Source organism: Echiichthys vipera (genome assembly GCF_963691815.1).
Source record: "Echiichthys vipera genome assembly, chromosome: 23".
NCBI lineage: Eukaryota > Metazoa > Chordata > Actinopteri > Perciformes > Trachinidae > Echiichthys > Echiichthys vipera.
In genome coordinates, this window is record NC_139848.1 from 5766543 (window position 1) to 5794211 (window position 27669).

Here is a 27669-nt window from a genome sequence, read left to right on the forward strand (position 1 = left end):
GGGTCCGTCTGAGCTTCACCTGCCGGGGGCGAGCTCCAGCGACCACAGCGTCCGTGTGAGCTTCACCTGCTGGGGGCGAGCACCAGCGACCACAGCGTCCGTGTGAGCTTCACCTGCTGGGGGCGAGCTCCAGCGACCACAGCGTCCGTGTGAGCTTCACCTGCTGGGGGCGAGCTCCAGCGACCACAGCGACCCCATGAACCCGTGACACGGTGAAATGTTCGTGGTCCTCGCCCTCTCTTCCTCTTCTCTCTCCTGCTCTTCCTCTCCTCTGTCTTTCCTCTCTTCTCTTCCTCTCTTCTGCTGCTGCTCCTCCTCTCTTCTCTTCCTCTCCTCTTCCTCTCCTCTGCTGCTGCTCCTCCTCTCTTCTCCTCCTCTCCTCTCCTCTCTCTTCTCTTCTCTTCCTCTCTTCTGCTGCTGCTCCTCCTCTCTTCTCTTCCTCTCCTCTTCCTCTCCTCTGCTGCTGCTCCTCCTCTCCTCTCCTCTCTTCCTCCCTTCTCCTTCTGCCGGTCCCGGAGCAGAGCGCGCACCCTTCGCACTGATTTGACGTCGGGAGCGCGCAGCGGGTCAAAGGTCACGTCAGGAACAAAAACAAAAATAAGAATAAAGGTTATTTTGAGTTTGAACAGTAGTCACGTGAACATGTTACAGAAGTAAAGCTGACAGAGTTCATTTCCTCATCAATAAAGTGTTTCTAATCAAATCTAAATGATTTAATTTCATTATTTACATTCATTTCATTTCGTATAAAAGCATAAATGAATAGATTTGATTTAAAGTCACTTTTCTTAAAGTCCTCTTTCACGTGAAAAGCTGAATTTATTCACAATAAAACTCTGTTAAATATTGTGCTTTTCTGACACACACAAGTTTATTTACTATGGGATTCTGTTGCTAGGTAACAACCCGGGTCCTTGTTGACTTCCTGTCAGTTTATGTAAATCACACGCACTGCAACAGGAAATGAACAGGGACTCGTGTAAATCTGTGAGGTGTTTTTTATAAAGTGGGTCAAATCAGCTCCAACTTCACCAACATAAACAATAAAAACACAAATATCTAATTATTATGTGTTTATTTTGTGTTTTTCACCAAAGTAAAAGCTGTAAATACTTATCATTATATGATCCAGGGTTAAAGGTCACACCTGCGGGACACGTGTGCACTTTAAGGGGCTGTGCTGTGCTGTGTGTGTTGTTGTGCTGGTGCAGCGACAATAAAGACAATAAAGACAATTATGTTCTTTATTCTATTGTTTTCCACATTTCATGCTTTATTATTTGATTTCATCATGTTTCCGTTCAGTTGCTGTGAGACTGTTCTGGATCCAACCTGACCCAGTTCGGTCCTGCAGGGAGAACCATGATGGGATTAACTGGAAGCTCACACACACACACACACACACACATACACACGCACACACACACACACACACACACACACACACAGACACACAAATGAGGTCACACTGCCATCTGGTGGACATCGGAGAAACAGCTACAAAAATAAAATCACACAGAGACACACACACACACACCCCCACACACACAGACGTAGACACATACACACACACACACACACACAGACGTAGACACACACACACATACACACCACAGACAAACACACACACACACATACAAGCAAGGTCACACTGCCATCTGGTGGACACTGGACATAGCTACAAAAATAAAATCACACACACACACACACGCACCCAGACACACACACGTTTTCTTGTTAACTAACTAACTTAACTTTTCTCTTTTGTAAACGTGATAATAAAACACACACACACACACACACACACATGTATATCTGTTGGAGGACAGAAGAGACTTTGAGGGAACCCCAGCGTGTGATCAGATCACCTTTAATAGAGTGAGCATGAAGGCTTGACACAAACACTGGATACACTGTGAGAGGCTGATATTGGAGGCAAATCCACAAATATGGGATGAAAAGTTACAAAAAGGCGTCAGAACGACAGGTTAACATATGGATACGCTGTGCAGAACATGTACAAAAGGTCAGGCTCAGGCCATACCACGTTAACGTACACAGTACAACACAAATACATAGATTTATATACATTTACACACACACACACGTACTGCAGTTGGGAGCCTTGGCCTCCTGGGGGTTGAAAGGTACAATAAGAACAATGGCTTTTCTTTCAATCTAGAAGCTCGCAACGAGATACATTTGATATTTCGACGTGAATACTCTGTGACGTGAAGTGAAAGCACTTGGGCTTTTAAAGAGGCGTTACACTAGAGCACCTCTTTTGTCCGTCTGTGATGCGTTTGGGTCTCGTTTGGCCGAATCTTTTGTGTTTTAGCAGCAGATCGAACCACAAACCGTCAAAAACGTGTTGAGGTTCACAAAAACCTCCGCGGTGATCAACACGGGGACGAGTCTGGGGGCTTTTATCACTATTTGCTTTTTGTTTTTCACTGCTCCGGCTCAGTTTCCACACTTTTTATCTTAAATAACATCAAAAAGGAAGTGCAGATTCACTGTCACGGTTGTTTACAATGAAGCAGGACACACACTTGTTGCTTCTGATATAATCTAACAGAAATGTGCTTTTGATGATCATGTGTTTGTTGGAGCGTATTCATACGTTAGATCTAAATTATAGTCATGATCTAATTTGCTGTAGATGCTTAACACATGCTAAAGGGTCTGGGGGGAAGAGTTTTGCACATTATGTTGTGAAAACGGAGCCAGAGCAATCAGAACTCAACTTTCCTCCTTTCCTACTGCAGGCAGGGGTTCACTACATTACCCAAAATGCCGTTCACTGACTCGCGTGTTGCTGATGAAGCGCTCACGTCACACGGCGTGTCCCACATCCACGCTACGCCTCACTGCCTGCAGGTAAACAGCACTTCTGCGCACAGTCGGACCTGCTGAAGTGAAGCGTGCCATGATGAGGAGTGTGTGGGACACAGTCATGGTTCATCATTGTTGTTGCTGACACACAAGTCACAGACTACACGGACTCTAATCCTGTAAAAAATGTTCAAAAGCTGTCGTTGTGCTGATGATTTTCCCCATTAATCGATCACTTTAGTGGAAAAACAGCTGCTGAAACTCGTCTTTCGTGTAAAAACCAAAATATACGGAGAGAAGAGCAGCAACGAGACTTTTGTCATGTTTGTGTTTAACGACATGAACTTTGTGAATATCAAACCATGTTCACTCTGAGGCAGGGGCGGGCGACCCTGGTCCTGGAGGGCGACCCTGGTCCTGGAGGGCCACCCTGGTCCTGGAGGGCGACCCTGGTCCTGGAGGGCGACCCTGGTCCTGGAGGGCGACCCTGGTCCTGCAGAGCCCCTGTCCTCCCTGCCTGACACACCTGAGTCTAACACACCTGAGTCTAACACACCTGAGTCTAACAATGATCACACTGTGACGAGCATCAGCTGCATGATAACGAGCAGAGCGTCAGACTCAGAGAAGGTGTGTTGGAGCAGAGAGGAACCTAAAACATGCAGGACAGTGGCTCTGCAGGACAGGAAGTGCGCCCCCCCCCGCTCTAAGTGGAGCTACAATCATTGTGGTCTGTTTCCTGCCGTGTTGGAAACTGCTGAAACTGCAGTTTTCCAACAGCAGGTGTGTGTTTTCTGTCTTTTCCCTTTGGTATCCTGGTGATGGAAGCACCACACATGGCTTTACTTTCTGTTTTTGGTTTTAAAGGCACAAGTCCGCCCTCTCTACTTCTGTCTACTGCAGCTCTCACTAAAGGCCACTTATTCTAGGAGCATTGTTATTTTAAAAAGTACATAAGTGCGGATAACGCGTGACAGAGAAGCTGCTCAGACAAAGATCGCATGCAGATTTCTTGCAGTTTGAGGCGTTCTCACGATGTGTTCTGTTCAATCCAAGTGCTGATTTGATTTTTTAAATACAAAGACAATCAAAAAGAGGTCAATTCAAAGGCACGTGTGAAGGTTTTCCATTTTTTTCCTCACTTCAAATGTACAATAGCTGCCTTTAACCTGTTTACTTCTGTGTTGTTTGGCTGCCGGACGACCGCGGAGAGCAAGAGCGTCCCCCCAGAGACGGAAAGAGGAGAAAGGAAGAGGACGGAAACATGAATACAGGGTCCACTCACGCGTCAGTGTCTGACGGGACACCGACTTACATCCTGGTCTCTCATTTCCAGCTTCAGATCAAACTAACCTGCTTTCAAAGACAGACTTAAGGCAGTGAGACAGTCTGCTTGGCTTCGACACTCAGTCTGAGCCGGGTTTAAAAAAATCTCATTAAAAAGTACAATTGTTATTCATTTACGTTGAGTGCTGTTCAAATAAGACATGATAACGAGTCTGAACTCTGTATTTATGTAATAAAGCTCTTTGTGAAGTGTTGTCTCTTCACTCTGCTTTGGCAAACACTTTCAGGGAATAGTGCAAACAAATCTCACAAATTGGCTCTGAGGTTAAGGCGAGGGCGCGTTTGGTTAATATCGATGACCTCGACGTCTTTTCTGTCTTTAAACGTCAGCAGGCTGTCGCTGTAAGGCACCGCCTGTGCTTGTTCTTTCTCCCTGCAACAGGAAAACCAGGCAGACATATTCAAAACAGGAGGAGAAAGAAGTGGCTCAGGGCTGAAAGCTTTTACATTTACACCAAAGAGGCACTGAGGAGCAGCTGTGTGCACGGGATCCCCCTTACATCTGAAAAGGCGTCTGCGAGGAGGATAGTGTTTGTCTTCTTGTTTGATACCCTGTCTGCGGAGCGAGTCCTCCTCACTGGGACACGTCAGAGTTGAAATGAACTGAATCGAGACGCGTTTTCAAAAGGGACAAAAACAGCAATAACAAAACTAAACAGTCGATATATCTTATCCTTCTGAGCACTCGATGCAGGAAACAGGTTTAGAGGGTGTGTGGGGTTCGTGCGTCAGGGACGGCAGAGGATCAACGGGGGTCTTTCATTCACCTGTGGAGGCTCAGGGGAGCAGCTCTTCATCAGAGGCTCACACCAAACCACCCGCCCAGTCCTCGTCCTCTGTCCTTTTCTCTTGTTTCAAACAATATTTCTCTTTTTGAACACAGAGAAATCCGTCCAGGAGGTTAAACCATCGATTTCTGACGGGGAAACAATGTCAGACACTTTGGTGAGTGGTGATTTCAGCACCGGCGTGAAACAGACAGCTCCGGTTTGAGCAGTCGGAGCGTCAGAGCGCTGTCCAGGGTTCTGATGGCTTTCTCTTTGACCTCTCTACGCTCCCAACACACAACTAGAGACACTGATACACAGGGCTGCGGCATCAAACCGCGGCCTACTGCTGCATTGTCTCATGTCGACCTGTGAACACATGAAAGACTACAGCCGACGACAAACTAGCACGTCCGCGGAAATTACTCTCCCTACCGCAGAAAGAGAAACAGGGCGGATTCGAGATGCAGGTGATCACATCTGCAACGCAACAGTTGAAAGAGCAGATTATATTCACCCTGTGTATTTTGGATTAAAATATCTGACCTTGTATAACAAGTTCGTTTCTCTTCCTGTGCGCTGAGCGAACAGCCAATCAGAGGGATTTCTCTCCCGTTCAAAATGTTGAATCAGCCGAAAATCTGCCAACAAGGGCCGACGATTATCCACAAAAGCTATGGCGACCGACAGCTGGTGTGTCCCTGCCTTCAGTCGTCTGACTGTACAACCCAAAAACAGTGTTGGTAATATAGTATACAGTATATAAATATATATGGTGCTTTGCTGCTCTCCGGCCACAGGGGGCAGCGCTGATCCGAGTGCAGCCTGGAACGGGTGGAAGAAGATACTCGATAACGTACTTGGACACACACAAGTCAGATTTGTGTTTGGGTGCAGTTTGTATGGGTTTTACAAGAGAAATGACTTCAAGGGTGAGGACGGAGGACTGAGGACGGAGGACTGAGGAGTGGATCTGAGCTGAAACACCTGCGATGAAGAGCAGCACGGGGCCGCTCCATTGGCTGACCATTAGTGACGACACCAGGTGACTCCCGTGGTGGAAAACCCAGACGTCTAACATCTTATTTTGGGGGTAAAATCCAACCAGCTCCAAAGAGGGAATTCAAAAACCTCCTCTCTGCAGCAAACACCTGAAGCTGTCATCACCGTTTCCTAACACTAAGAAAAAGAGAAGAGCGGCGTCCTGTTGCGTCTGCTCGTCCTCCTCGGGCTCATTTCACTTCTTCAGTCTGATCCACGTTCAGGTTTAGAGACAGGAGTCTTTTCGCTTCAGTCCGAGCCGAGCCGGCTCCCCTGCTGTCCACAAGTGCTGTCCACAAGTGCTGTCCACAGGTGCTGTGCACAGGTGCTGTCCACAGGTGCTGTGCACAGGTGCTGTCGGCAGCGGCTCGTTCCTATTTGTTCTCGGAGTAGAAAGCGTTCCCGTTGGGCAGCGAGGAGAAGGGGAAGCCTCCGTTCCCAACAACTGGATGGCTGTTGATCTGCGAGACGAGAAAGGACGTGTCTTTATCTGTTCATTCAGCTGTCACATGTGTAATCAAGTGCTTTTCACTTTGATAGATTTATCTTGACGGCTTTAATTGCTCTGCAGATTCAGATCATTAGCACAATATAATAAAAGTAATGCATTATGATGAATTACTGTGGATGAAACTACCTTTACCATCTTTACCAGGTGCAACACTTAAGTGACGAATACAGTAATACATTATATATGATTCTGCTGCAGGACGAGCACTTTTAATTTGATTTGAATGACACTTGCTGATGAACTGCTCCCTCAGAGGAGCGAGCAGCAGCCTCCACTCCACGTGACAGTGAGGGGAAACTGTGAATTAAAGATTAAAATGGCTTCTTTCATTGGATCCTGGTGTCTCCACTGTTTCTTTTCACACCTTTCCTGTGAACTGAGGATTTATTTGGACCAAATCGGAGTTGGTGATTGTTGGAAAGACACACTCACCTGCAGTCACATTTTAACATGTGTCCTATGTTGAACCTCCCTCTTTTTAAGAATGCATGTGTATTTTATGTGACTACACATTCAATTCCCTTCACAGTGTGTATTGAACACTGGCACAGGAGGAAAAAACATCAACATAGCAGGAGAGTGCTGTCACGGACATACCTGCGTCTGTTCACTGAAGGTCAGGTACGGCTGTTGTTGCACCAGCAGGCCGTCCGGGTCCAGACCAGCCGTCAGTTGGCAGGACAGCGCTGCCTCATCAGGATTGGGGATAGCCGTCATCCCCGGCACAGTCCCACCTCTGAGACCCTGATAGAAGCACGAGGGCTTGGAGGGAATCTGGTTGCTGGAGGGGTTAAGTCTCTGGCAGGACGGCGCCTGACTGAGGTGCACCCCGTTTACAGGCACCGAGGTGGGGGCATTTCTGAACATACAGCTGTTGGAAGGCGCGAGAGACGGCGGCTCCATGACCTGCTGAACAGGAAATTGTACATTTGATGTCTCTGGAGTCCTGAACATCAGACTGCCGTTGACAGCGTTTTGGGCCGTGACGATCCCGGGAAGAGGATTCCTCTGAAATCCTGACATTTGGTTGAGGCGGGCGCCTATTTGTTGGTGTCCACTTGAGGTCAGCTGCTGCTCCAGCGGCCAAGAGCGTCTCTGACTCTCCCCGTTTTGTGTCTGGAGTGCAAAGTGGCCCTGCAGGAAGCTGGACGAGGAAGGATCTGCAGTGAAACCTGGTTGGTTTGAAATATTTGGGATGTATGTTTCTGCAAAGTCGGCTTGGTTTGAGCTGGGGACAGAGGAGCTCCACTGGTTTCCCTGAAAGTTGAACACAGGATTCAACTGTCTTTTTGCACTTTGGTCCTGGAGGCCGAGTGGTAGATTGGGCATCCTTATCTGACTCTGGTTGAGCATTGGTGGAGCCATTTGGTTTGAGGAAATTGGATTGGTTGATGTTTGCACGGGCGGGTATGCTCCGTGATTGTTGTCCTTGGCAGCAACTTGCAAAGTTCTCAGCTGGTTGGGCGTTTTAGCTGCTATGGAGGGGTTGAAGGTAACAGGAGCGCCGGTGTTGCCTGGGGCTCCCAGCTGAAGACCCACAGAAGGAACCTGCTGCAGGGTTGAACTGAGCGGAGGAAGATCCATGTGGGTCAGTTTCATCATCCCCAGGGCTGGACTTGGTTGTCCGGCCACCATCTGCCCTCCATTTGGTATCAGCTGGTTCTGGGGCTCGAGAGGCCAGCCGAAATTCTGCTCCCCACCCTGGTCAGGATTCTGGTTCTGGAGGTCCAAAGTGGACAGGCAGGCTGGTATGTCATTCAGCTCATCTGGCAGCTTGAGCCCGCCCTCCCTCTGGAGATGCTCCTCTACATATGACAGGATGTCGTTGCTGAGAATGTCATCCAGGTCTTCGTTCATCTCGCAGCTGTTGTTGCTCATCTTTAGCAGGGTGCTCTCCCAGCTCTTGAGCTCTTCAGGCCCCACATCCAGGGTGTCGCTGAGGTCGTTGTCCCCGAGGATCTGCTGCAGGGTCTCCATCATGTCCTGGACTGTGGCCTCTGGCTTCACCAGGCTTCCCACAGCAGGTTTGGGTGTAGCGAGCTGCCAGACATCTCCAGGAACGTTGACGGTAGCGTGGGTGTCCTGGAAGGCTGCGTCGTTGAGGGAGCTGAGGGTGTTAGCGTTGTTGTGTTCACAGTAGACGGACTGGTCCTGACTCAGTATGCAGCCCAGTATGGAGTCACTGCTGACGACGTAATCGTCTAACTTCCTCTGCTTGGGGGCGGAGCAGGGGTCAGGGACGTCGACGGTCGGAATGATATCATATAGCATCGCCTCTCCAGTGGTGAAGTTGAAGGGCAACTGCAGCCGACGGAGACGCAGCTGCTCTTCCCCTTCTTCATTTCTGTGGCAAAACAAACAAACAAGAATGGGACACTGCTCCTGAACCATTAGCGTAAAACACGCCCAGCGCTTTGGTCGGTAACTCAGGGGGACTTACGTCAAAGCTCTCTGCCGGGCCACGATGAAGTCGGGTCTCCCTGCTTTAAAGACCAGCCTGGCGTTGGCCTGGACCCAGACCCACGTCCCAGTCTTACTCAGAAGCCTGAAGACGGTGAAGCCACTCTCTCCGGTTTTCATCACTGAACACAAAAGGAGAAAAATATATCCTCAAAGAAACATTTTCCAACTGTATCTGCGTCTCGTCAGGCCTCTACACGTGTGGGCTGTTTACTGAATACATGACAGTAGAGAGGCGACTCACTTCTCAGGTGGTTATCAGCACAGTACATCATGTCAGCAGCGTGGATGAAGTGGTAGCCTGAGCCTTTCATACACAGCTCCACTTCGTTGTAACCCAGAACCACCTTCCCTCTGTGGAATTCAAATGTAGACGCTTTAAATGAACAAAAACACACACGTTTCCCGTAGATATTTGAAGGATTTAGGGGCCATTGTGTTTTTGAGCTGATTAAATGAAGTTTGATGAGTAATTTCTTAGTGTTTTCATGGTTTTCCTGTTTTATGGAAACAGAATAGTTACAGAAACGTAGAGGAAATACTAAATAGATGTGTTTATTTGAATACTTTTTTTATGGCCAGTACCAAGTTTTTGCTGAATGTGTTTAATTGTATTGGAGTTTTCTGCTTGTCACATTATAATATTGATGCCAAACCAACTTGTTTCCATCTGATACTTGTGTTGTTTGTTCATTTCATTGAGAGAAAACACGTTTGGTCCGTTCTACTGTCTTGTTATCTTGAGTGAATTATGGTGATGCTGATTTAATGTCACAGGTGTTAATGAACTACTAATCTACCTGGTGTCGATGCCCATGGGGGTGAAGTCGAGCTTGTGCTTGGTCTGGAAGATGAGCGTCTTGGTGCGGATCTCCAGGATGGACGGTGGCTGCATCGGCGTGGCGATGGAGAACAGAGCGAGCTGCGGGGGAACCAGCGTCCCGTCCTTGGACACCCGGTTCTGACCATGGACGAACTTCAGGCAGCCGCGGAAGTTCAAAGCCTGGATAACCCATAAAATGAGTGCACAAATAACATCCTGTAAAAAACATTCAACTCTGCGCTCCTCAGTGACGCTGTGAAGCCATGAGTGACCTAAAGTCTTGAGCAGAGAGGAAACAACATGAGAGGTAGCAGAAATGTCAGTAGCACTCTATGTTGCGGTGAAGAATGAGCCCACAGGGAGTGAAAACCTGTCTCTGGACGTGTGTTTCTCACCAGGAAGCCAGAGGAGTTGTCGAGGAGGCAGCGGAAACGGCAGCAGAAGTTTCTCTCCAGGAAGGACGAGTTCTCTGGAGGGATGGCCTGCGGGTCGTTTACCAGCTCCCCTGCAGCAGTGACCACAAGTTTACCTTCTACTTCCTTCTAAAGTGGATAATCATGTTCATAATTATTCAATTCCTCCATTAGTTGACTGATAACGGGGAAAATGCATTCACATTCACTAGTTTCAGATGCCAGTGGCTCTTTTTTTTGCCTTAACTCAACTCAATATCTTTGGTTGTGGAGAAACACTTTCACATAAATGGCAGACTCACTCGGACTCTCCACGCTGCCGTCCTTCTGGCTTGGTCCCGGCTTCAGAGCGAAGTGGAGCTGCCGTCTGAAGAGAGCTCGGTCGTCTGTGTGGATCAACTCATACGCACTCTGATGGATGACGTCTGACTGAAAACCCACACACACATCTGTATTTATCTTTCTGCAATCTGACAGGATTTTGGATTCCTGACTGTAAAAAAAAGGACTTATTATAATAAACATGTATTTATTCATCCATCTTGCCTGAAGTATTAGTAAAAAATAAGATTGTAATAAGAGTAGCAGTAGTTTCACAGTAAAGTGTCGCTGTAAGATGAATATAAATATCACATGTTAGAGGCTGGAGGAGTGTTTTGTTGGCGAGCTCCAGCTCTTATGAATGTTTTTACTGGGGAGCTGCGTTCAAGAACGATGATGCAAGGGTAAAAACACACACACACACACACGCACACGCACAGACAGTGTGAACGAGGCTCTCAGCCCTGACACATCCAGATGATGAATGTCACAGACTTCAGGGTGGGAACACAGAGACGCCGTTGTGCCGATCAAGCCCTGCCTCCCTGCCTTTTTTTGTTCCTCAAACAAACGCTCTGTGTCAACACAGCGGAAACATGGCATGGATCCACTCCACGTGCTGCGTTCAAAGACACCCTCCAGTCAGGTCTTATCAACACCTGAGGTTTTGTTTTTACTTATACAGAGACAGGAATAGTGCTGAATACTTGAACTGTTACCACAACTCTTATTACTCTCTCTAGTTCTATTAATACTCGTACTGCTGCTGCAACAAGTCCAGCTGCTGCGGCTCTGTACTTGTGTCTGTGGTGTCTGTTCCCTCCTGTTCCTCCTCTTTAACTGTGTTTAACTGTGTTTAAAGCAGCTCTATAAGTAAAGTTTATCCTGATCAAATATAGCAGCTGTGCTCTGGAGAACAAAAAGTGTCCTGCCCTGATTTTCATCCTGACTTCAGATTGAGTCTTGAGTGTTATAGTGTGTGTGTGTGTGTGTGTGTGTGTGTGTGTGTGTGTGTGTGTGTGTGTGTGTGTGTGAGTGTGTGTTGTTGTTTACCACGTGCATTCTCCCCGGGCAATGTTTTTTTTAACCCCCTGACTGCAGACATCTTTAACCGCGGTGCAAACGGATGTGTTTACAAGTCAAGAGTTCACAGCCAACAAAGCCCTTCAGTTCTCATGCATCTCTCTCACACACACACACACACACACACACACACACACACACACACACACACACACACACACACACACACACACACACACACACACACACACACACACACACACACACACACACACACACACACACACACACACACACACACACACACACACACACACACACACACACACACACACACACAGTCCATAACTCTATTTTAAAGGACCATGCAGATGTTTCTTGGTAGGTTTGAATCCCGGCTGGGGCCCTTCTGTGTGGAGTTTGCATGTTGTCCCCGTTTCTGCGTGGGTTTTCTCCGGGTTCTCCGGTTTCCTCCCACAGTCCAAAGACGTGCAGGTGTTCAGTTCATTGATGACTCGAAATCACCCGTAGGTGTGAATGGTTGTCTGTCTCTGTTTGTCTCTATGTGTCCTGTGATAGACTGGCGTCCTGTCCAGGGTGGACCCCGCCTCACGCCCGTTATATATATATTTATATACAGTATATGTATATATTGTCAGTTGATCATATCAAACAGGGTCCAAACTTCAAAGAACGAGGTAAACATCTCGTAATCTCTCTCCCTCGCTGCAACCGACAACCAATAAGCTTTATGCAAATGACGTCACAATGATGTCGTTAATATGCAAATGAGAGCATGACGTCTTTTGCACCTAAGTGCTCTAAAGACCGTGGGGGAAAACGTGGGGACGTGTGTTTTGGAACTTTATTTTTATTGTTGTGCTATTATGAACGACCCGCGCGTCGTGGTTCACCTGGTGGAAGCCGAGGAAGTCCTGGATGGTGGAGGATGTGTAGAAGATGTAGCCTTCAGCCGTCACCACCAACACAAAGCCGTTCAGCGCCTGCACACCACAATAACAGACGTTATTCAGAGCGCCATGATGCTTCTTCCCTCAGAAGAACCCAACGTGTCTAAGGTGTCACCTGAAGCAGCAGGTCTCCCTCTGTGAAGCGGACTCCGTCGATGGAGGTCACCTCGGAGAAGGCAGCCAAGGAGGAAGAGGAGGCCGTGGAGGACGGAGCCGGCACGATCTGATTGGCCCCGAACATGAGGCTCCGCTCGCTGGTCCAGCTGGAGCCGTTGTGGCCTTTTTTCATGGTGGCTGGAGGTGAAGAAGAGACAAAAACATATTCAGCTGGAGGAGAAACAATTGAGCTGCATGTTGGACACAAGGTACAAGGTCAAACTTTCTGCCCGCACTGATACTAATTTGCTTGCGTTTTGTTCATTTCACCTTTTTAACAGAACAGAAAAGCAAAAACACAGAAACAACAGATGGGAACTGAAACTAACTTTGACCCCGCTCCACCCTGTGAACAAATCTCTGTGCAACCTTTTATGAAACAGCAGCAAACAGTTGATTTTGTTTACAAAACAATTTCTCAGAAAGAAGAAAGAAGTGGTGAAATGAGAAGTGAGGAGAAACAGAAAGAGGAACACTTGTGTGTCTTTCTATCAGGGTGGAGCCGCCCGACGTTTCCTGTCCTCTTACAACACTGTCACTCAACTCTTCCTCCTCTTCCTCTTCTGGCACGTATCGAGCGCCTCTTATCAGAAACACAGGAGACAGATAACCTGAGAATACCCTCTCACAGAGGAAGCAGATGCAGGAAACGAGTAGAAAATGATGGACCGAGCGTTGGAGGAGGGAGAGAAGGTGATTTATGGAGCTCAATTATAAAAACAAGTCAATAAATATGTATGAAACCACATGTATTGGTGTGTTTTAGTTGTTCTTTTATATTAACCGACAAGATTCAGGTGTTGAATCTGATTTTAGATGGAAATTAGCCAAAGTAGGTGTTGCTCTAACCCCGACAAAGTCTATTAATATTATGAACTCCATCGGATCTTTGATCCTTTGGTTGTCTGAAGGCTGCTGTCTGTCCTTGAGCTCTGCGGACACTTCAAAGACCTCAAGTGAAGCGCTTCATCGACAGAATAGTCAGTAGATGAGCTGCTGGCTGATGGTTCAAAGTGCGTTTAAAGGTTTTGCACCAGTGGGTTTGGACTCCAATGCCACCATGCACACACGCTTTGTTTTTGTACGAAAAAACAAAAAAAAACTCCAAAGGCCAAATGAGGAGAACAGGCAGAGCCACAAAATTACCCGTTGGCCTCTGCGTTCTTCCCCCAGCGCACCGAACGCAGCGGGAGGCAGCCATTTTGGAAAACAAGACTCATGTGAAGTGGTGGAAGCAGGAGAGACTCGATCGATCCGGATCAAGCTGCTTTTCCAACAGAAGAGTTTTGTCATGAGCTAGATGGATAGAAACGAAGCGTCTCCTCCAACAGAGCCTCATAAAAAGCATCTGATGTGTGATTTAGATGCTGGATAAGAACCCTCTAAATATGAGCTACAGAAAGCAGCTTTGACAAAAGTGATTATATGTGACACGCTCATGTTTTGCTCTGATATAGGATGTTTTAAAATGTCTGACAGCCAAAAGTATTCAAGGAAGAATATTCATACTTAAAGTCACTTTATTAATGTATTGTGTAGAAACAAACTGTGTATGTCTATGAACCATAAACCTTGTTTTTAAAGTCAGATATCTGCATTATTAACATTTTCAGTGATTTACAATGTCATACAAAGACGTTTTTCTTCTGTATTTGTGTGTTTAAGTAACAACCTTAATTGTGATACCTTCGGACTGAACCAGGCTAGCTGTTTCCAGTCTTTATGCTAAGCTAAGCTAAGCTAACTGGCTGCAGCTTCACATTTGTCAACACAGACATGAAAGTGGTACCAAAGCAATGCAAAGCAAATAAGTATTTCTTTGTACTTTGGTATACTGGCTGGTTCGATGGTTAATGTCATCTACAAACGTTGTGCATTGACACGGACATGCAGAATTAAAAGAGTAAAGTTTAATTAGAGCCATAAAAGAGTCAGATCATTTGAGATTTGCCACGACAGCCGGGAACAAAGACAAGAACATGCCAGGGGGCGACCGAACCAGATGGGTTGGTTAAACGCACCAAAGCACAAGAAAGGCTAAAAGCGCTCACACACTCTTCACGTCTCCTCCCAGGAAAGAATACCAGGTGCTGCTTATGTTTCAGAAGCTTATATCAAAGAAGACATTCATGAGCTGTGGCAGGAAATTCACATGGTGTGTGTTTAGCCAATATTAGCATCCAAACAAGCTGGTACCCCGACAGAACCACACCACGAGGCGCTGGTTTGATCCACTCCAGAGCCATAAAAGTATGAAGAGAACACATAATTTAGGCTCCAGAGCAGCTGGTACGGATACCAAAATACACCAAACAGCAAGAGAGAGAGAGAGAGAGAGAGAGAGAGAGAGAGAGAGAGAGAGAGAGAGAGAGAGAGAGAGAGAGAGAGAGAGAGAGAGAGAGAGAGAGAGAGAGAGAGAGAGAGAGAGAGAGAGAGAGAGAGAGAGAGAGAGAGAGAGTTTGGATAGAGTACAAACCAGGAAAGGTTGGGTTTGGCAGGAGCCATAAATCAGGACGTTAAACCGTTTTGTATTTTAGAGATGTCCTCTTGAGCCGATTCACACACCTGCCTGGATTTTACATATAAGGATCTCATCTTCATCCGCTTATCCGGGTTGGGTCTCGGGGGCAGCAGCTTGAGCAGGGGACCCCAAACGGATCCTGAGGCGTTCCCAGGCCAGTGTGGAGATCTAATCTCTCCACCTTGTCCTGGGTCTTCCCCGAGGCCTCCTCCCAGCTGGACGTGCCTGGAACACCTCCCTAGGGAGGCGCCCAGGGTTCATCCTTACCAGATGATCCTGAACCACCTCAACTGGCTCCTTTCAACGCAAAGGAGCAGCGGCTCTACTCCGAGTTCCTCACGGATGCTGAACTTCTCCCCCTCTCTCTAAGCCCCCCTCCTGAGGAAACACAGTTCACACGCTTGGACCTGGACCTGGTTCTTTGGGTCCTGACCCAGCTTTCATGACCACAGGTGAGGGTAGGAACCATGACTGAGCGGTAGATCCAGAGCTTTGCCTTCCTCAGCTCTTTTTTCATCACAACGGTGCGGTAGAGCGACTGCAGCTCCGCCCCCGCTGCTCCGATTCTCCGGCCAAACTCACGCTCCATCGTCCCCTCACTCGTGAACAAGATCCAGAGGTACTTGAATGCCTTCACTTGGGGTCAGGACTCATTCCCTAAGGATCTGTTTTTGATTAACGGTGCTGCAGAAGATCTCTTTGAAATGCCAATCCCTTGCTGTCGAAGCCCATTGAGGCTTCTGTAGAATTAAAGTTGTGTGTGTAAAGCTGATGCATTAAAAAGTTGCAAAGGGCTTAAAGAGACAGTCCAGACGTTTTGAAGTATGGTTGCATGAGGTTCTTCTCCACAGTCAGTATGTCACGCACAGTGGATGATAGTGGGCACGCCCCCCAGTGTGGAGGAGCAGACAGGAGTACCGCCTCCTACTGTAGGTAACACACGGGCTGTATAATGACTGGTTACCTGTCCACTCAGCCTCACCTGCTCTCACATTGATCCTCATTAATGATCAGGACTTTCCCATCATGTGCTGTGAAATGTGTCGACATGCTGAATGCTAAAACAGGCATTTTTATTCCCAGGCTGCATTGCTCTCTCCCTCCCTCTCTCTCTCTCTCTCTCCGGGGCTTCTTCTCCGTCGTGCTGTGCCAAATGTCTCGCTGCTCCCACGGCATGTTCTGCCCGCCGTTTAACACGATTTAGGGCTAAACACAACAGCGCCAATTGATTTGATGCACTCTTACATCTGATGAATTGGAAAACTGAATCCCCCTTTTCTCTTGCAGGCCAACAGCAGTGTTTCACACTTCAGCCCGACTAGGTACATTAAAGCAGGAGAGATCAGCTGAGTGCAGAGACGCCCTGCGTGATAAACCACCACACACTTAGAATACAGAGTATACAGCATAGAGAGAGTTGCCTAATGCATTGGTTGTTAGCCTTAATGTTGCTAGGCTAGTGTTTTTCAGAGTAAGGGCGCACTCTCACTGTCCATCCCAAGCACGTTTAATGGCTAAAGTCTGGTTCCTTTGACCAGTGTGAGTGCAACCGTACCACGTCTAGGAGCGGCACGGTTGCCTTCCACGGCCCGTTTGGGAGAGGTGGGCTTTAGTAAAGCACGTCTGCACGTGTACGAGCACGAGCGTGCACACGTGTACAAGCACGAGGCCTACCGCGGTTCTGAGGTCATTTCCTGTGCGCCTGTTGGGACATAGAAAAAAGAAGGAGGGACCATGCGCGGACATTTAAAACAATGGCGGTGAAAGGTTCACGTTGGTGTGATGCGGAGGTGGAGTGTTTACTGCAGATTTGGTCGATGAAAAGATTCAAAAACAGTCGACAAGACGCACAAAAACTCCGAGGTCTACGGAAAGATCTGGAAACAAAGCCACGCATCGCCATGACGTCATCAATGCGTGTGACTTGACAAGCATTCGCCGAGGCCCAGGTAGTGTGAGTACAAACGGGCCTGGAGGGGGGGACAAGGACCCTAAAGCACGGGGCATGGGACGGAGGAACAGTGGGTGTGGACCCTAAGTTAGCACAAAAAGTGTTTTGTTAGCTTTAAGTCCTGCTTCATGTCTCACTTTTGCAAGAAAAAACAGCATCTTATACTTACGTTATACTATAATTACTCTTATATTCAGGTAAATATGGGATTTGTGACTTCTTCACCAAAGCTCCAGCAGGGACTTTCACTCATGACTCGAGCTTTGCTGAGCGGTGACATCACCTGGCGTACGTGCAGACTCCGTCTCATGACACCTGGTTTGACATCCTTTCTGTAACCCGACCGCACACAAACATTCACTCACAGTGTAGGAATGGTAGGCAACACTTAGGAAGGATCCTCTTACACACACTCCACTAACTGGGGAAGAAAGTGACAGTAATGAAAAGCCCTGCGGCACACACAGAAACGTCTTTATTTCTGCAGATGAGACGCTTTACTTAAGAGAGTGAATAATGATTATTATAAGTGCACATATGGAACAGTTGTCCATAAACATAACACGAACAATATGCGGTGTGTGTGGGGGCTGTTAACAAATATTGAGTAAAGATGTGTTACCCAAAACTAGACGCAAGAATTTTTAAGAGTGAACGTCTTTGTCTTGGGTTTCACTGTTGGCTTAGTGTGGTTTTGGTGTGTGTGTGTGTGTGTGTGGAGGAGGGGTCTGTCCGGGCATGCTCAGAGTGAGGGCCTCTAACACACTCATATACACACACAACTCGTAGCTGGAGGCGATCGGGTTTAGTGGTTCAGCATCACTGTACAGCAACAATGAGCTATTTTAGTACAAGAAGAAGAAGAAGAAGAGGAAGAAGAAGAAGAAGAAGAAGAAGAAGAAGAAGAAGAAGAAGAGGGCGAGAAGGGAAGAAGACATCAAAGAAGCATGTGAGGTATGAGCCGAGAAAGTGTCAAAGTGCTGAAGGAAGAGGATAAAAAAAAAAAATCAAACTAACACCTGAGGGGACCGAGGTGGTGCCCTGGGGAACCCCCACTTCTGCCTGCGCTGTGGTGAAGACCCCACTTCATTCACCTCTCCGCCCCCAACGCTGACACTTTAACAGGGAACAGCTGACTTTTACCAAACTGCCTCGTAAAGCAGGAGAAGCCCCCCAAACCACCCGCCCCCTCTTCCTCTATGGTTTTAAATGAAGAGGGGCCCTGGGGCACTTACTGTAACAGCCCCCCTCCTCAGCTTCATTTGGGACGTTTGGGCCTGATGAGCCTCTTTAATGGGCAGAACTTTTTGGGGCTATAAAGAAAATCAAAGCAACAACAGTGCTACTGGTTCTGCGTGGATCATTAAGGTATAAACGTCTTTATTAGAAGGGAAATAAGACGTTGTCCACACAGCAGGATGATCGACTAATAGAGAAAATGCTAAATCACTCAGCTCACAGTCAAAGACCCCCGAATATGTGACTTTTCTGTCCGTTTCTGTGATCTATCACATGGAACAACGCTCAAATATTAATGATTATATACATTATTATTATTATTATATTATTATTATATGTTATTCAAGTGTTCTGGGAGAAAACTAGACTTCTGCTCCTCCTCTGGGCTTTAGGAGATCGAGCCTGTGACACCAGACTTTGGCCAATCACAGGTGAGAGAGAGAGAGAGGGAGAGATAGAGAGACAGAGGGAGAGAGAGAGAGGGAGAGATAGAGAGACAGAGGGAGGGAGAGAGAGAGAGAGAGAGAGAGAGAGAGAGACAGAGACAGAGAGAGACAGAGAGAGAGAGAGAGAGAGAGAGACAGCGAGATAGAGAGAAAAGATAGAGAGAGAGAGAGAGACAGAGACAGAGAGAGACAGAGACAGAGAGAGAGAGAGGGGGAGAAAGAGACAGCGAGAGAGAGAAAAGATAGAGAGAATAGATAGATAGATATGTAGAATAAATGGATAGATAGGTTGATAGATAGACAGACAGACAGACAGATAGAGTGAGAGAGATAGATAGATAGATAGAGAGAGAGACAGAGAGACAGAGAGACAGATAGAGAGATAGATAGAGAATATATATATTCTCTCTCTCTATATCTATATATAGATATAGATATATAGAGACAGACAGACAGACGGATAGACGGATAGATAGAGAGAGAGAGATAGATAGATAGAGAGAGAGAGCTAGAGAGAGAGAGAGAGAGAGAGAGAATAGATAGATAGATAGATAGATAGATAGATAGATAGATAGATAGATAGATAGATAGATAGATAGATAGATAGATAGATAGATAGATAGATAGATAGATAGATAGATAGATAGATAGATAGATAGATAGATAGATAGATAGACAGATAGATGGATAGATGGATAGATAGATAGATAGAGAGAGAGACCCTATTGCCTTTGACCTCCCGCAGCTTTGAGCCGTTTGTGTAATCGTGGTATTTTTCTCATTTTTACAGTAAATTAAATCATTTTTAAGCTGCTGCAACAACTCGACTACTTCCCCTGTTCTCTTCTCTATCATATTTACGAACACGCCCCGCCCCCCTCCCTCTCTCCCTCCGTCTCTCCCTCCCTCCCATCATCCCTCCATCTCCAAACACCCGCTCCGAAGCACTTTGTGGTTTCTGTCGACTTTGAAACCCAAGAGCTGAATGGAGTCATTGTTCTCCATCCCTTTGGACTGCACGATGGAGGACGAGGGGGGGGTTGACAGGAGATCAGAATCACCAACACACACACACACACACACACACTCTCTCTCTCCCTCTCAGTGTAAGCCCTCCCCCTGTCCCCCCTCTGCTCCTGATCCTCTCAGAGCAGGTTTGGACATGAACGAGAAGCAAAGGAGGCAAATACAGAAAAGGGCCTTGTGCGGTTTGGAGCTTGAAAAGGGTTCAGATTCACAGTTCCCCTCCGACTGCTTCTCCATTTGCTCTCTGGCTTCGAACCAGCACGCTCTGTGTGTTTTTTAACATGTATCATCTTTTGTTGAGCATGAGCCGCTTCCTGTTATGTTACGGCCCCTTTGATCAGTGACATTTTGTGCAGACCACATGTCGTCTGCACCCCATGATGCCAGGATCTGTCCATCAGGGGGTGCTCTTAGGGCGCACTCACACTGTCCTTCTGCACCGAGCCAAAACCATTTTTCAGCTAAAGCCTAGTGCCTTTGACCAGTGTGAGCCCAACCGCTCTGCGCATAACTGCGGACAGCTGGCCGTCCACGGCCCGTCTGAGGGAGGTGGGCTTTTGTAGAGCACGTTTGCACATGTACGAGCACGAGCGTGCGCACGTGTACGAGCAAGAGGCCTACAGCGGTTCTGAGGTCATTTCCTGTGCGCCTGTTGGGACGTAGAAAAAAGAAGGAGGGACCATGCGCGGACATTTCAAACAATGGCGGTGAAAGGTTCACGTTGGTGTGATGTGGAGGTGGAGTGTTTACTGCAGATTTGGTCGATGAAAAGATTCAAAAACAGTCGACAAGACGCACAAAAACTCCGAGGTCTACGGAAAGATCTGGAAACAAAGCCACGCATCGCCATGACGTCATCAATGCGTGTGACGTGTTACGGCGTGATGACGTATAGGCAGCAAGAAGCATTCTCCGAGGCCCAGGTAGTGTGAGTACAAACGGGCCTGGAGGGGGGGACAAGGACCCTAAAGCACGGGGCACGGGACGGAGGCACAGTGGGAGTGCGCCCTTATAGTCCTTTCTGCTTGTGCCGTACATTAGAAACATACACGCATCTCTTTAGACTTATTTACTATATTCATAAACGTAGCAAAGCACTCCCTGTGACAACATATAGCATCAAAACATTCATATTTTTCCACATCTTTTCTCCCGTGATGTCCATATTTGGGTCATTTGAAGGACGCTCTACGTCCTGTTACTTGTCCTGTTACTTGCACATTATGTTAAAGTTATAATAAAATGAGTAAATATTAAATATAAGAGTATACAACAATAGAGAGAATGCTCTGTATTGTCATTTAAATCATTATTGAGATATAAAATGAGCTCTCTTGACACCTGACACCCCCGTGGTTGTTGTAACTAACTGCCACTTCCTGCTCTGCACTTTTACTTTGTTTTATTTTGAAAACCACAATTGTTTCACTGACGGCCACGCCCGAATGTTGAGCCCGCAGGATCGTCTGGGTTATTACAGTTCAGGTGAACACAGGACGACTTATTATTATATTCAGGCTGAAAGATGAGTGCTGCTGTCTGTTTCCTGGAAAAACACACACACACACACACACACACACACACACACACACACACACACACACACACACACACACACACACACACACACACACACACACACACACACACACACACACACACACACACACACACACACACACACACACACACACACACACACACACACACACACACACACACACACACACGCACACACGCACACACGCACACACACACACACAAGCTGTATTCAGTCTGAAAAAACACACACTGTCCTGTGAAAGTTCATGCACCAAACACACACACGCACACACACACGCACGCGTTGCTCCAACCCTGACCCTGCCCTTCCCACTGACAGCGCTGACCTCTGACCCCTGGCATACCGCTACGATAAGGCCGAGTCTGGAGGAGACGTCTCAGCGTTTACATTCCTCCTCGTCTTAATGGCAGGTCACTCTCCGGTGCCTGCACTGATACTGCACACGACCCACCACGCACGCACGCACTTATGCACGCAAAGGTCAGGGCTCCTATCATATTGTGCATTAGTCGTGTTGCCTTCTGTGACACTGGTACTTACATTATGTGTTCATTCCTGTGTTGTGAAAACACCACGTTATAAACCCTTTTACAGCCGACATCATCCAAAATAGTGGCGGTTTCCCTCCAAGTTAGCGAGCCTTAAACCCTGAAATGAAACGTTTACAGCATCAAAACGCCTCAACACTATTTACATACAGTAAAGGGGTCCATTATGCAGAAAGCTAGTTCATATGTATCCATGTTTCCTATGAGATATAACAGACTATTAACCATAACTGTCTTTACCAATGATCCCGTCACAGGTAGGTGTCACCATTCAGCCAAACGTCTGCTGTAAGAGTCTGTTTGTTGGGTTTGAATCCACAAACTGAATAAAACTTCACTCACGGGAGAGAATCTGAGGCCGAAACGTTCTGAGGAAGATGAATGCATCGCTTCCTAAAGTGAAAATGTAGCACAGCAGCTTCAAAAGAAGAGTTTGCACTGCCCCCCCCCCCTAAAAAAAACAGAAGAAGGTCAGTATTCAGCCCCCCAGGAGGAAAGAAAGAAAAACTAAAAGAAGGAACGAAAGACAGAAAACATCAGGAGAGGACTTTAATCGCTTCGACACAACTGATGGAAATACGGCTAACATGCTGCTAAATTTCAAATTCACACACACACACACACACACACACACACACACACACACACACACACACACACACACACACACACACACACACACACACACACACACACACACACACACACACACACACACACACACACACACACACACACACACACACACACACACACACACACACACACACACACACACACACACACACACACACACACACACACACACACACACACTTAGCCTCGCGTGCGAACTTTCAATCCCCGACATCCTGAGTTGAGAAAGGAGAGGAAGGAGGCCGGCAGAGGAAAAAGACGAGGAGAGAGAGAGGGAGGGAAAACATTTAGCAGGATAATTGTGTGTGTGTGTGTGTAGGTGTGTTTGTTTATGACACGCACACACACACATATGCAGACACACACACACACACACACACACAAAATGGCGCTGGGTGCCAAAGAGTTTGGAACTGCTAAATGTTGTTATACAGTACATACTGATGAGGGGGGAGGAGAGGAAGAGGAGGAGGAGGCAACGGAGGGGGAAAAGAGAAATACAGAGAGAGAGAAGATGGACAGAGATGGAAACACGTGGGAGGTAGCAGGAGGTTAAAGGGGGAGAAACTAAACCTGAGTAGGAGGAGGAAGTGAAGAGGGGTGAGACGAGACCTGCGGAGGAGGAGGAGGAGGAGGAGGAGGAGGAGGAGGAGGAGGAGGAGGAGAGCAATGGCAACAGGAGGGAGGTAAAGCGGAAAGATTTTCTAAAAGGGGGAGGGGATAAATGGGTATAGGAGGAGGGCAGGTGGAGGTGTAAGGTGGAGGGCAGAGGGGGTGAGGAGAGACAAGAGGAGGTGGCAGGAAGAGGAGGAGGAAGAGGAAGAGGGGGAGGATGGGGGGGGGGAATAGAGCAACAGCCAGTAATCTGTAATGGGGTTGGAAACATAATGGAGCTCCGGCGCTCTTATCGCTGTCGTGCCCTGAAATCATTGAGGACAGGAAACCATTCAGCACACACACACACACACACGCACACACACACACACACACTTTTCACCACTGAGTAATACAGCGTGAAGCTGGTGTTAAGGTCTTTTTTGTGTCCAAACCTGGTTGAAAAAAAGACTAAAGTGAATTATCAGCGTCAGGTTTCATCGCATTAACGCCGTGTCGCCATGGTGTCACCATGGTGTCACCATGGTGTCGCCATGGTGTCTCCATCCTAACCACACTCCTTCCTCCGTCCGCCACAGCACCACAACTCCGACACGTAAACCTCCACCCAAACCCGAATGTTTCTGCTCAGGAGAAGAACAAAAACCCCAAAACAGAGAGAGTATCCTGAGGTTCTGCGCGGACGCTTCTGCAGGAACTCTTGGGTTTCCCCCTGCAGCCTTCGTCTCGACGCAAAACCACAGTGACAACTTCAAGTGTTACTGGAGGAGGTTCAGGAAACGTCATCTGTAATTTTAATCCAGTAAAGCCTTATTAGCATGACTCATGTGGCGTTACACTTTAAAATGGCGTGAGTTGTTTCTGTTCTCGCTGTCATGGAAACGGGAAGTTTTGAGATTTGGTTTTAATCAGTAATCAGCAGCTTCAGCGTCTAAACTGACGTCCGGTACTTTTCACACACGTCACAAGTGTTTCATGTGAAACTGTGTGAAAACTACTTTCAGCTTACTCTCAATCACAGGAGGAAAACTGTTCCCAGGTACAGAAGTTGCTTTAACGCAGCCGGCTACTCAGTAAACAAGTCAGTCGGCCTGTTGTAACACTCTTCACTCTAACATAAACACCTACACTTGTACAGCACTCACACATATGTCAGAATGTACACATACATGCAGCTGCACACTATACAGTAAATATGTATCTGCATGTACACATACTGTACATGCAGATACATATTTACTGTATAGTGTGCAGCTGCATGTGTGTGTACATTTACACATATGCACACACACGTGCACGTACGCATTAACATATCATGCATACATGCCTCAAGTTAGTCACACACATTATACAGATATAATGTGCAAAACCATGCACACAAACGGCACACACACCCAAAAACACATGACTGATGCTCTGTTCCTGGCAGATGGGTGTGTGTGTGTGTGTGTGTGTGTGTGTGTGTGTGTGTGTGTGTGTGCACGACATGGAAACACTATCAGTTTGATCAGAGGAGTTGTCTTGATCTAATGTGTTTCATGCATGTGTCTGATCGTGTCTGAGCCATTCTCCTCCAAAATCACTGAAAGCGATTAATTAATGTTTCGGCTTCACAATAAATAAAACAGTGACTCAGCAGTCAGTAAACCAGTGACTCAGCAGTCAGTAAACCAGTGACTCAGCAGTCAGTAAACCAGTGACTCAGCAGTCAGTAAACCAGTGACTCAGCCGTCAGTAAACCAGTGACTCAGCAGTCATTTAACCAGTGACTCGGCAGTCAGTAAACCAGTGACTCAGCAGTCAGTAAACCAGTGACTCAGCAGTCAGTAAACCAGTGACTCAGCTGTCAGTAAACCAGTGACTCAGCTGTCAGTAAACCTGTGACTCAGCCGTCAGTAAACCAGTGACTCAGCCTCAACAAAAGCCCCATCAGGTGCCATTCAGAGGAGGTTTCCCGGTGCGTGTGAGGCCTGTTCTGCGCTGCAGCGTCAGGTGAATGAGAGGAAAACATGGCCGACCTCAGCAGAGATTCAGCCTCCCCCTCAGCTCTCACCTACCAGCACCTCCAGGGAGCTTTAAGGTGGACTGAAGGAGCCTTTAAAGCAGCTTTTCAACTGGAGATACTGTTTTATTTACTTGTTTCGATGACATTCGGCCAAAGTCAAGTTGGGCAGGAGACCTGACTTTGACTTTTAGTCAAATAAAAGAGAAAAGATAGATAGAAATATGTACTTAAAGAATGTTTGTTTGTGATTATAGAGAGCATATAACTCACCATATAGGTGCTTACATTCTTCTGTTAGTTATTTATTAGTCTGAATTTTGAGATGAAATGTGTGTTACTGAATCATGCACCCTTGTTCATCAGAGCGCATGCTGCAAACTGCAGACTGCACCTTTAAAACCCTCAAACGAGCAGCTTTCTTTTCATAGGTGAGGCCACGTGTTGCGGGTGCCACGAAGGGGAAGTGGTAGCAGTTGGCTGCCACTGTGGTAACACACACACACACACACACACACACACAGACACACACACACACACACACACATAGACACACACACAGACATAGACACACACACAGAGACAGAGACAGAGACAGAGACAGAGACACACACACACACACACACACACACACACACACACACACACACACACACACACACACACACACACACACACACACACACACACACACACACACACACACACACACACACACACACACACACACACACACACACACACACACACACACGGCGCTTTGATAGAGAGATGTAGGTTAAAGGAGGTTAGAAGCGAGGAAACAAGATCATAGCGCCCAGAAAAAATCCGTTCTTCACAGATCACAGTCACATCACGGTCGCTCTGTCACACACTGATGAAGACGAGGAGGTCTCTAAGGACACACGCTGGATTTAAAGTGAAGTTCTTTGTCATAAATCATCACGAGTGGAGACAGAAACACAGGAAACTTCCCTTTTTTATTCTCGCTCGAGGCTCAAAACTGCAAAAAGACACAAAACACATACACTCCATAATCTAACGGACATTAACAACAACAGCTGTAACTTGAAACCTGAGTGTGTGTGACTGTGTAAACGGAGGCGGGCGAGGACTTTGGTGAATTTACTGCACTTTAACAGCGAAGCACAAACACAGTGTGAAACAGAGCAGATCCCAGAGACGCTGGAGTGAGAACGTTCAGCTGGATGTCTGAGTGGAGGAGCAACAGACTGATTACAGATCAGTGTTTTCCCTTCCTGCACGATCCCATCCACGCTGCACACCTGTGAATAACACGGGAATCGGATCTACAGAGACAATATTTGTCTTTTATTAAATATGAGATATCATCCAGCGTCGATCACAGCCGGGGGGAAGCTGAAACAAGAGCCTTTTGCTTTCCCACACAGTCGAGTAAAGTCACTCACTTTGACTCCAACAGCTGCAGACTGAGTTTACTCTGAGTCCTTTTTGCATGCAAGTTTAAAATGTTAAATATAAACAGGAATAGTTTAATGCAGACGTGTTACCATCATACTGGTGTGAAGGGTTAAAGTGAGCACGGTGTGTTTCCCAGGAGATGTTCACTCTTTTCTGCTGAGCGTTAATAAACGGTAAAAAGCAGCATGGAGGCCAGTGGTTCTGTCTGGTACTTATTCAGGCCAGCTGGCCGTCCACGGCCCATCTGAGAGAGGTGGGCTTTAGTAAAGCGCGTTTGCACATGTACGAGCACGAGCGTGCGCACGTGTACGAGCACGAGGCCTTCGGCGGTTCTGAGGTCATTTCCTGTGCGCCTGTTGGGACATAGAAAAAAGAAGGAGGGACCATGCGCGGACATTTCAAACAATGGCGGTGAAAGGTTCACGTTGGTGTGATGCGGAGGTGGAGTGTTTACTGCAGATTTGGTCGATGAAAAGATTCAAAAACAGTCGACAAGACGCACAAAAACTCCGAGGTCTACGGAAAGATCTGGAAACAAAGCCACGCATCGCCATGACGTCATCAATGCGTGTGGCGTGTTACGGCGTGATGACGTATAGGCAGCAAGAAGCATTCTCCGAGGCCCAGGTAGTGTGAGTACAAACGGGCCTGGAGGGGGGGGCAAGGACCCTAAAGCACGGGGCACGGTGCGACTGGACAGTGTGAGTGCGCCCTTAGAGGATGTGCAAGCGCTGCTTTGACCAACGCCGAGCTACCGACGGAGGGGCGAGTAACTTTCGGGGCTTTAGTAACTAAAATAATACTCTGGGAGAATAAAGAGGACACAAAGAAGCCTGTGTGTTGCAGCTCTTCTGAGGCTGGAATGAGCTGATAATCTATAATTTTGCTGTATAATCTAAAGACAGAGGTGTTTCCCAGGTTTAAAGCTCGTCCGTAGAAAAGCAGCGTGATGTAAAGAAATGGGAAGCTGCTGCTTGTGTTCAGTGTTATAGAGTTGAATGCAGTCAAAC

General features: G+C 47.2%; 1 protein-coding gene across 1 annotated transcript in view; it reads right to left on the reverse strand.

The window, feature by feature from the left end:
- Positions 1-1824: 1824 nt before the first annotated feature.
- LOC310964804 (aryl hydrocarbon receptor-like) overlaps positions 1825-27669 on the reverse strand; it is a 60286-nt gene continuing 34441 nt past the window's right edge. The window contains exons 3-11 of the mRNA XM_083938072.1: positions 12628-12806; positions 12456-12545; positions 10500-10626; positions 10180-10289; positions 9762-9964; positions 9206-9315; positions 8942-9083; positions 7099-8845; positions 1825-6451 (exon numbers count right to left, since the gene is read on the reverse strand). Of these exons, the coding sequence (XP_083794198.1) occupies positions 6365-6451; positions 7099-8845; positions 8942-9083; positions 9206-9315; positions 9762-9964; positions 10180-10289; positions 10500-10626; positions 12456-12545; positions 12628-12806 (2795 nt within the window). The 3' untranslated portion in view covers positions 1825-6364. The remainder of the gene's footprint in view (positions 6452-7098; positions 8846-8941; positions 9084-9205; positions 9316-9761; positions 9965-10179; positions 10290-10499; positions 10627-12455; positions 12546-12627; positions 12807-27669) is intronic.